General features: G+C 42.0%; 2 protein-coding genes across 2 annotated transcripts in view; one reads left to right on the top strand and one right to left on the bottom strand.

The window, feature by feature from the left end:
- CZ1H4orf17 (chromosome Z1 C4orf17 homolog) overlaps window positions 1-11,468 on the top strand; it is a 164,338-nt gene that overhangs the window by 75,563 nt on the left and 77,307 nt on the right. The gene's annotated exons all lie outside the window — the stretch shown is intronic.
- Window positions 1,942-11,007, bottom strand: LOC132592622 (alcohol dehydrogenase 1A). The gene is made up of 9 exons (XM_060278471.2): window positions 10,701-11,007; window positions 9,785-9,886; window positions 7,761-7,899; window positions 6,698-6,785; window positions 6,373-6,589; window positions 5,814-6,077; window positions 5,155-5,290; window positions 4,529-4,667; window positions 1,942-2,640 (listed from the first exon to the last, which is right to left on the bottom strand). Exons 1-9 carry the CDS (start codon window positions 10,716-10,718, stop codon window positions 2,616-2,618), a joined length of 1,128 nt encoding a protein of 375 aa, XP_060134454.1. The 5' UTR covers window positions 10,719-11,007; the 3' UTR covers window positions 1,942-2,615.

Here is an 11,468-nt window from a genome sequence, read left to right as displayed (position 1 = left end):
TATTATTTTATTGGGAAAGATCCCTCTGTGTTTGCATGCTTCATATATTATCTGTTTCATCCTCCTGCGTTCCAAGGATAGGTGCTAAAGGAGTTATAAAAATTAACGATGTTTAAGGGTAGTATATGCAACATGACGCTGTTTTGTGGTGAATTAAATTAGATGATGGTTTCGTTCACACGCTACACTGAAAACAAGTACAAGCTGTCTCTACATACCCACAAGCCTTTGCACGAAAGAGTGTACAGTACTCTTGTTTGGCGTTGCATGGGATGGGAACAAGAACAAATGCAGGGAGTAGGGAGTCAGGGTGGAAATTAGCCCCAAAGTCTCAGCCCCATGACAATTACAGCTGTGGGGTGCAAATTAGCTTCCTGGGTTGTGTGAATGCAAACTATGCATAAGTATATAAGTATATTGGGTGACTCCGTCTTGCCCCATATATAGGAAAACTCACTCACAGCTGCAAGGATTGCATTTGTATGCAAATTGCGGGAGCATGGATATGAATTGGGGCCATAGTAGAGAGCAAAGGGTTAATGCTCCCTTGACTATGTATTAGGGTTCCAGTCCAATCCCTAGAAGAGCAACTTGGAAGAGAAAAAAATCCAGTTCTATTACCCTTTTTGCAAATTCTCAGAATGCTTGAAATACAACACACACACAGAGAAACTGTATCTTGATTACTTTCACCTTGAGGGAAGGAGCTGTATATATTCTTTTGGTTTGGGTGCCGATAAGAAATACTATACATTGTGAACGGAGAAGGTGGAATGATAACATCAACATTGCAAAGTTTTACAGTATTGTATTTTTCTTGTTAGTTAGGAGGTTGAACCACCTCAAAAGAGCAAATATTAATGCAAACAAACCAAGGTTGCTTGCATGGATCCTGGCAAGAACAAATATGACTACAGGGTGAGGCTTATTCCAAACTCAGCAAGAGGTGTAATAACTGTAGAAAGTTTAAGTCAAATTCTCCATGTGAATTGTTCCTTAAGCCAGGGGTGGGGAACAAATGACCACTCAGATGTTGTGGGAACACAGCTCCTATCATTCTTGACAAGGGGTGGGGGTGGGGAAATGTAAGTTCATATTTAAAGCCAAGTGTATCAATTTGATATATTTTGAAATTCACACTTAACCCAAATTTTGTGATAAGCTCTACAACCTACCAATGCTTGCAAGAATGCATTTTGCAAGTCTGGGGTAACAGAGTTTGGGTGTGTGTGTACAAGAGCGCTTATAATGGCTAAAGTTAGTGAATGTTAGCAATTACTAAATGGTAGAATTTAGATAATATTGGGAGTATTGAAGAGAAGATGTCAGGCCAGTGGGAAAAAAAATACAAGCTAAACTCCCTTTCCAAGCCAGGGCCTCACACATTCCCAACATCCCCAGCCATGCTTGGCCCTGCCTGCTTCACTCTGCACCTTTGTGTGTTCATCATGAAGGTCTGAAAGAAAATTCTAAGGACATTCAGCTAAATACCCTTAGAAACCTTCCTATGATCAGCACTCCTGACACAATGTGAGACTCCAGAACATGTGGGGAAGATGCTAAGGGCATTTAGCTGAATGTGCTTCCTCTCCTTTCAGAATGCCAGGGTATAGAAGTTATGCCCTTATGCATTCGGGTGGGTGTCTGAAGAGACCCAATTCAATAGAGTTTGAAAGAGTCACATTTCCTAACCAAGGAAGCACGTCTCATGAGACCTTCGGGTATAGGGCGGTATAGAAAATAAATAAATAAATAAATAAGGCCTCACTAAAGTTTTTTTTTTAACCTAACCTTTCCATAGGTTTTTTAGGATTATCTCAGTTATTTCTTACTGTTTATACTTTTATTTAAATATGCAAAGATGATCACCAGCGTCCCTTCAAGCTCTATGATTCTATGAAAGGTGCCCGGAGAAACAGAAATATTAGTGATGGAAGTCCATTGGAATTCATAACTATTTTTATTAGGCGTTCACGATATAATCCATACAGTTCACCACTCCTTGCAATATAAGGCACCAACCATACCCACCCTGGAATTTAAGCAGCAAAAACTTGTATTATTTTGCCATTGCCAGATTTTCATATCAGAACACACAAAAAACTACAGCAATTTTCCTTAAAGAGTTCTCAGGAAATAGTTATCATTTGTGCATCACCAAGAAACCTCTATGTCCTATACTTATTGCCAATGTAAAACGGTACGAAGTTTATTTCGGTAAAGAGATTTCGAGCTACTGATTTACAGCATGCATACTCCACAGGGTTCAGTGTGACTTAATCCCAAATATATATAAGACAGCTGCCTAAACTACCCACCCTCTCACCTTTAAAATACAGTACATGATTATAATTATTTGTGTTGTTGCTTCATTAAACAGGATATTGATAGTTTGAATCACAACGTAAGATTGTCTTTATGGTAATTTTCTTCTGTTGCATTTGGAGGAAAAACGTGACGGTCTTGGGGTAGACCTACGTGTTGATAAATGAGCATTGCCAGGGTTGACATTGCAGAGTCCAGTCATCTTCACCTACAGTACATCCTACTAGGCAATGTGGCGATCTGAGCTTGCAAAGGTCATTGTCTTGTATTCTTCCTCATCAGCATGGACTTTAAAATACCAGGACACTGCGAATACTGAAACATTAAGAAACAGTTTTAAATGGAAGGGTGATAATATCTGTTAGATTTTTAATGTTAATAGGCTAATATTTCAGTAGGTTTAAGATCTTGGCGCGAATTTCAAAGGAAAGGCTTGATCCGGTTGATATTAAGGGAAGGTGATATTTTAAGTATCACCCATTCATTCTGTTTATTACCCACCCTTTGCCATTGCATTCCAGGTGGGTTACAATGTTTTAAAATTCAATATTAACACAATTAACACAACTTATAGTCAGAGGAACAGAACTAGGAAGAGTATATAGCATACACAGTGAGTAATTTTCAGAGTGGGGGGTGGAGAGGGAAGTCTGAACCTGTACAGAAATAGGAAACCTTTTTTCTATACGTAACATTTTATTAGAAGGATTTCATTTATAATGAAATAAAGTGATAGAAGAAAATGAGAAGAAAAGGGTGTGAAAAAGAGGAAATAAGGAACCTGGTGATAAGCTTATAAAACTGATTCCAAGAAAAAGAATTGCACAAGAAAAAGCACAAGAAGTCGATTCTATTCATTTATGGCATCACAGGAAGCTGAATACGAATGCCTATTTGTCCCTAACAGAAGCATCAAGGTAAACAGTTTATGGATGTAATTTCATTGCCCCATCCAAAACAGTATCAATTTCATTTATAAATCAATTGTTGCTCAGCCTAATGGGATGCAGATCGACCACAGTTGTGGCGAAAGTCTTGCTTGTGAACATCCATATTGGCATGGATGTACATTGCATTGTTTCCACATGGGTTTCATTGTTCCATTTATTTATTCATTTTTATTCTTTGAGGTGTCCGTTTCCCCATTTTGTCTTCTGTTTCTTTGTACATAAATAGCTCGTGCAGCTTTCAGTACTAGAATCTAACCGTGATCAAGCTAATCTCTCTGTTTTGTTTTGGTCACATTTTTTTTGTAGATGAATAAATTGTAGACTTTGTTTTCAATCTAGGTCTTACCGGGGTGGGGGTGGGGGGTGGGGGTGGGGGAGAGACAAAAGAGCCCTCCTTGGGTGTTGGAGTGAATGAGTCTTGAGTTAAACTGGAGAGGGGTTGGGGGATGTGTACACAAGCCCAGCTCACACTACAAAGGAAAACCTGGTCACCCAATATAGTCATGTCATGTGATTGACAGGTCAACAAGCTACTGCAGTCGGGAACTGGCCCATTGACTGGGTCCAATTCCCCCCCCCTCCCCATGTTGTACAGAAATACTCTGCAATACAACATTTTTAGTCCACTTTTAGTCTGCAGACTAACCCCCTAGCCCACTTTGTTACCGTTCAGACCACATTTTCTCCCATTTGGGTGTAGTGATCTGAGATCCTGTGTCATTGAAGACCCATTACTATTACTGCAGCTGGATCCTAGGAGGGTCCCTGTCTCCAGCACCCCAGAGTCTCCCGGTCAGCATGAAATGAGAGCTTTTTAGCCACTGAGAAGAACTCTTCTTGCGCGTGTGCTGATTGGAGCCAATCTGAGTGGAAGGAGTTGAGTCTGAGGATTAGCTCCTAGGGTCATTCCGGAGAAGGTGCACTCGAATAACACCCAAGAGCACTTGTTCTGTATGCTCCCAAGCTAAGCTGTTATGAACACAAGGTCCTTCAGTTTCAAGACAATGATGTACAAATCCTGCTGTTGAAAATGGAACTTCAAGGGCAACACAGCTTTAGTCACTCCAGAGGAAGATTGTGTAATTTTATAATGACTGTGGCTATGACTATGGTGTGCTCTGGTCCATGGGGTCACGAAGAGTCGCACGCGACTAAACGACTAAACAACAAAAACATGACTCTTCAAAAGGCAGCCTGCTCTTCAGAATCTTCTGCTACACTATTGAGGGGAGGGGGCAGTGGAGAGGTCTTACCTTTTTCCTGAACGCAGCAGTTCAAAGCCCTCGTTGATTTTATCAAAAGGCAAGGTATGGGTAATTAGTGGATCAAGAACAAACTTCCCCTCCATGAAATCTGAAACCAGCTTGGGAACAGCATCTTTGCTTTTCCAACCTGAAAACAGAACGTGCACAGTTAAGATATGATACTCCAATTACAATGCCATAAAAAAGGAGCAAAATGTTGCTTAAAGGTCTGGCAGTCCCACAGATTTATAGCCTGAATCCATCTTTGTACTTAGGTTATGCAATGAGATTGGGCTGAATGCTATGACAGATTTGTGGGTGGGAGGGAGATAGAGGAGATACTAACGTAGTAATTATGGCCCGAAGAGCTTGCATGCCAAACTGCATGAGATCTTAAATGTATTTTCACATGATAAGTGCATGATTTTTTTAAAATCTAAATTGTATTTGCTGGGGGTGGGGAAATAATTAACAAATCAAGGTGTTTTTCTAATTTTGTGTTATGCCATGCACCCCATGACAGACGTTTTATGGCACAACCCGCTGCCACCCCAAGCTATTTTGTGACTGGCACCCTCAACACTCTCTCAGAATTTGAAATGTGGCCTCTTGATAGAAAGCTAGTAGGCCCATACCTCCAAATATAGATCCTTTCCAAGTGCGACCCGTGAAGATAAGTGCTGGAGAGAAGGTAATTTCAGAAGCTGAAGGGGGCACTCCGACAATCACGCTGGTCCCATAATTCATGTGGCAGGAAGCCAAGGCAGCAGTCTGGGGGAAATCCAAAGGCATGACGCTTGAAATAAGCCAAGGAGAAATATCATCCATGATCACCTTCCATGACACTGTTAGACCTCTCAAAGATTTTACTGTTCAAAGCATATTAATTGCAATGGAAGAAAACATCCCTATCTTTTCTTCATCCCATGCCCAGCTACATGCACACCCTGAAAAGCCGTTTTGGGTGGTTAGGGCCTTCTGAAGAATGTGGGAGGAGATGCTGGGGGTGGGCTTCTGTGGGAGACAAGAATCACCCCAAAGGATCATTCTCACCCCTCCATTAGCCCCTGAGTCCCATCTCCCATTATTCCCATTATAAGTTATCTGATCAATGGGTGGAGGATGTTTGAAACTCTGAAACGTTCTACTGTCTCAGAACCCCAAGGCCCTTGCTGCAACAGATTATCGGATCACAACCCAGTTAAAAGTAGGAACCGCTGAAGAACAGGAATACATGAAATTCCATCTTCCCTTTTCAAAATATGACAGTAAAATCCTGTCTTCATGCATGTACCATGGTGTCTGTGCGCCCAATCACTTCAAATGAATAGTCAACACCTTCACCGTCTGTCAAGCCAAACAGCACTTCATTGATGGGCTCCTTGAAATCCAGAGGGTTGACACACTCTGTAGCTCCCATCTCTTTAGCCTTGGGAAATTTATCCTTGTTGATGTCGACCCCGATGATTCGGGAAGCTCCAGCTGCTTTGCAGCCCATGACAGTTGAGAGGCCAACTCCTCCCAGACCAAAAACGGCACAGGTTGAACCAGGCTCCACCTGAAATCATAGAGTTGTAGAGTTGGAAGAGACCATCTAATCCAACCCCCTGCAGTACTTGGTCTCTCCTTCAGTATATGATGGCAAGGGTGCTTCCCCATGGCAATTGGTTGCGGATGGGCTTGCTCCTTGATGTTCAAAGCATCCAAGAGAGAGATGGGATGGTGGAGGACTAAGACTGTGCTTTTACCTGGCTCTGGGCAGGCCAAAAGCCCACCTGTCCTCCTGTTTCTGCCTAGATCTGCCACAAATTCCCCACACTGAATATAAGCATTACCGATGTTTTAATCCTTACCTTTGCACTGTTGATGGCAGCACCATAGCCAGTAGAAAACCCACAGCCAATCAGACACACTTTTTCTGGAGGAGCAGCAGCATCAATTTTGACCACCGCAGACTCATGCACCACGGTGTATTCTGTGAAGGTTCCAGTGCTGACAAAGGTGTGGATCTGCTGGCCTTTGTAAGTCAACCTGCTGGTGCCATCGGGCATTAATCCAGTGCCGCCAAGGCTAAAAGATGAAGAAAGGGAAATCGTGCTTTGGGTTGTTGTTGTTTTTAATCCAACATATCCACTGCTGGTGTTTCTAATGTTGTTGCAAATAACAACTTCAACTCACTCGCACATTTTGCACAGATTGCCTCTGGGATGTTTGCAGGCGCTGCATTCTCCACACTGTGGGGCAAAGAGTGGGATGACTTTGTCTCCTGGGAATGATGAAAATACCATCATTAGCCTGCTTAAAATATTCAGGAAATGCTTTGTTGGGGGCAAGGGGCAGTACAAAATGGGGGGCGGTTGAGGAGGGTCAGTTGGAGGGGGGAAGTGAGAAATGTCCCTATTTTCATCTGAGCAATGTTGGATGGTATGTCATGAACATTGCAGACTCTTGGGCAGCTAGCTTTGAAGTGGGGAGCACAGGTTGAATCCAAGAAGCGGGTTCTTTAATGTGCATGTGTTGGCTGCACCGTTCATGCATGCCCACTGGTTGCCACTTTGTTTCCAGGCCCAGTTCAAGCTGCTCATCTTTGTGTTTGATTCCCTAAACAAATTAGTCACCCAATAGCTGAAATATTGTCTATTCTCCTACAGACCCTCTTGGGTAGGCAACCCCAAACTCAAACCTCCAGATGTTTTGGGACTACAATTCCCATCATCCCTGACCACTGGTCCTGTTAGCTAGGGATGATGGGAGTTGTAGTCCCAAAACAGTTTGGGGATGCCTGCTCTTGGACATTCAAATCAGTAGAAGGGGCCCTTTTGGTAGTTCCTTTTTCATGAACGTTTTGGGGTCTTGGCAGTATAGAAGTCCTGGTCTTTGGCACCTGAGAATAGAGCCTTCACTATTCTCTGAACTGCAATTTGTTGTAAATTAATATTGCAAGTATAAGTGGTTGTGACCCACCCTGGCAAGTGATAGTGGTAGTAGTAGTAGTTGTTGTAGTAATATCACCACTTAAGTAAAAAATAATGTTCCTAATCAGAAATGTCTAGCAATTGATTCCAAATTCTGGCATTTACATTAAAAATCTAGTCCCTGGCCCAGAGCTGACCGCTCTTCCCTAAAGAAAACACTTTCTCAGTCATTCTTCCTCCAGTTGGTTGGCTCTTTAGTTTTGTTTGATCCTTGTTGACCAAAGCTGTGGGTTGATATTTTCAGGTTGCACTCTGCTTTACCTTACCTGGTTTCACACAGGTAACCCCTTCCCCAACGCTCTCCACAACACCAGCTGCCTCGTGACCAAGAATAATGGGGAATTTTACGTGCATTGCCCCACTTATCCCATGGTCATCGGAGCGACAGACTCCAGACGCCAAAATCTGTTTTAAAGGAGAACTTTTTTATTTTATATTATTTTTAAAAATTCAGTTCATGAATTGCTTCCCATAAGACAGGGCTGGCCAACAGGTCAATCACGATCACGGGATCCTTTTCCTTTGCTTTTCCCGCCCCCTGTTTCCTCCCTGTATTTTATGCTGCTCTGTGGAACAAAGAGCAGAGCTTCTGCATCGAGATGTTTGTGAGTGAGTTACTGAATCCCTGAATCCAAAAAAAAGGTGAGCAGCTTTCACCCGAACCCGAATAAAGCTTGGCAATTCCCCTCTCTAAAAAAAGCTCAACAACTTTGAGCTGAACCCCTAAAAAATTTGAAAATAGATCGCAGTCTCTTGGGAGTTGGCCACCCCTGCCCTGCCATAAGATATCTCAAAATGATATTACAGTAAAAACATAAATAGAAACAATTACAAACAGATCAACATATACAAATATTTTAAACAATTAAAAATTATTTAATGTGTGAGAATGATTTCACATCTACCATATTTTCCTGTGTATAAGACGTCCCCATGTATAAGACGACCCCTATTTTTTGAGCCCAAAATTAAGAAATAAGTAATTGCAACATTCTGTGTATATGATGAGCCCAAATTTCAAACTTAAAAAATCTGGGGGGGAAATATAGTCTTGTACATGGAAAAATACGGTAATTCAGACTGAGTTAAAGATCTCCACTTAACGGGGTTTTGTTTTTTTTGAAAATGGAAGTATTTAATTGATACCCATCATCCAATAGCAAAAACAACCAGGGAGCTTCTAAATTTCACCTTGGTCCTAGAAATACCACTCCCATGATATTGCTCACAATCCCTCTCCTGCAGTAACTTGCAAGGCTTCCAAGGGGTTCAAACCACTCCTACATTTCCACATCAGTTTGCAGATTTTTATTTTAAAGTACTCATGAAAATTCATCAGCATTTCAGTGCAAATTTCTCCTTATGTAAACAGGTTTGCATGCAATGTTACCTAATATAAAACAGTGCAAAGCAACGTTGTCTAATATAAAGCATATTTGTATATTATATTCATTAATACGGGCATGTTTGTGCACATTTTACACCACTATATGAATTTTTACTTGACATTGCAAAAGTTGGAGAAGTGTGAATTTTGAAAAATGGGTGTGTTTTGGTTCTCATAGGAACACAGGAATCTGCCTTTGTTGTTGTTTAGTCGTTTAGTCGTGTCCGACTCTTCGTGACCCCATGGACCAGAGCACGCCAGGCACTCCTGTCTTCCACTGCCTCCCGTAGTTTGGTCAAACTCATGTTCGTAGCTTCGAGAACACTGTCCAACCATCTTATAATTATGACAACAATTAATCCAGAATGCAGCTTCCAGACTGGTGACTGGGAGTGTGCGCCAGGACCGTATAACACTCGTCTTTAAAGATCTACAGTGACTCCCATGTGTTTCCAAGCACAATTCAAAGTTTTAGTGTTGATCTTTGTTGTGTTTTTAATATTCTGTTGGAAGCCACCCAGAGTGGCTGGGCAACCCAGTCAGATGGGTGGGATACAAGTTGTTGTTGTTGTTGTTGTCGTTGTCATTATCGTTATCATACTGAGTCAGACCATTGGTCCATCTAGCTCAGCATTTTCCGCATTGACTGAAAGCAGCTCTCCAGAGAGTCCGACTAGGGACTCTCCCACACCTGCCTGGAGATACCAGGGATTCATCCTCAGGCCTTTTGCAAGCAAAACAGCTGCTCCTCCACGAGCTGCAGCCCTTCCCCATTCTCATATTGTTTTTGAAAGCATAAATTAGGCAGGTTTATCTTTAAGTGCAAACTGAACTGAATTTCTCCATCCCTAGTGCAGATACTAACAATTTGCAGAAATGCCATTTTTGGTTTGCCTCTCTTACCTTAATACGAACTTCGTGTGCCTTAGGTGGGGCAACTTCTATTTCCACAATACTAAATGGTTTATTGACTTCCCAGACAACGGCAGCTTTGCACTTAATGACCTGAAATAATAGAATATCGTAACAGCGTTTCTGTATGTAGCTGTGCAATCCTATCGTGGATAACCCCCACCCCCAATAAAATGTATACACCACTTGATTTTACAAAACCTCAAAACAGTTTACAGCGACAGCTCTGATTTCAATGTCCTGTGAAATAATCATATAAAGCTCATACCAAAATATAAACTTAGTTGGTCTTTAAGGTGCTACTGAAGGAATTTTTTTATTTTGCTTCGACTCAGACCAACACGGCTACCTACCTGTAATTGCAATCCTGTGCATGTTTAATATTCAATATGTGCTCCAATACCAGTGCTATTTTTCTAGAAAAAGAGGTGCCGGATCTCACCATGAATGCTTCCTTTGTTCTCTTATAATGGTAATGGCACCCATCTGAGAAGTGCCGGAATTGAGTTCTGGTGAGTCCCAGCTGAAAAAAAAGCCCTGCCTATAGCCAGATTCCTCAGGGTGGCTTACAATTAGACAACTTTTTACAATCTTCATCAGGGCTTACTCCCTGGTTAAGTTGTTTACAATTGAAGCCCTGATGAACACTGAGCTAGTTTTCAACTTGCTGGATGTTTCTCCCTCCCCAGTTGACAGCAAGTTTGAAATGCACTGGTATAGTATTAGTGCATGGCGTTCAGGGAGGAGGAAAATAGAAGAAACTTTCAGGAACCCCTAGGATGAAACTTCCAAGAACTTCTTGGATGAACCTCAAGGAACGTATTGCTCCTGCTTATAGAACAATAAAAAAAGGTATTTATGCATCTTGTGGCTGAAAAAGCAACTTTAAAAGAAATCATCTACTTACTTTCCCTGCAGTGCTCATGATGTAGAACTTTGTAATCCACCGTATTTGCTTCCTCTGTGTCGTTTCAGAACTTCTAGAAGTACAAAGGTTCTTCTTTGGCTTATCTTTCAACTAAACGTAACCCTTCCCCAGTTCAACGCCAAGAAATGTGGCCACTCCTCTACGTTCAGTTTGATTCCACCTGCAATTTCACAACTTTGAAGGAAGTACGTTAACAGTCCTCAGCTGCAGTACAGCACATCGTGCATTAGATTGCACTCAAGGAAATTAGTATTTTTGTGATGTTAAGAAACAACACCCTTACTGTGAGGGTGGGGATTGTAGAGAGGCATTGTGTGAGTCACATGCCCCCATCACCCATGACCATCTTGAAAAAACACATGGGACACGTTGCTTGGGTCAAATATTGGCACAACTTTATTGATTACAGAGGAAGGGTTTGGCCAGGCATTGGGAAAACCATTTTAAGTGCCAGCCCACCTGTATATCTGTGGGGTCAACTCAAGGCAAACAGGCCCCTAATGACACACATCAAGTAGGAACCCCCTTTGTGGTTGCTGCCTTGAGGAGTACCGTGGCCTTCGCTCCTGCCTGGGCTTCAGAACAGAAACCACTCCTTCCAGATCCCTTTGCAGGGTTTACCATTGGCTTGATGCTTAATGCAATATATGAATATGTAATATCTTATCCTATATAATAAAGTCCAAGTGTCTCTGCGTCCAGTCCCTGTGTCCGTGGGTTTGCGCTACTGCGCTACTGCACATGTGC

Source organism: Zootoca vivipara, chromosome Z1 (assembly GCF_965207765.1).
Source record: "Zootoca vivipara chromosome Z1, rZooViv2.hap1.1, whole genome shotgun sequence".
Classification (NCBI taxonomy): Eukaryota; Metazoa; Chordata; class Lepidosauria; order Squamata; family Lacertidae; genus Zootoca; species Zootoca vivipara.
The sequence above is the reverse complement of the archived record's forward strand: the minus strand, read 5'-3'. Positions and strand labels throughout refer to the sequence as shown.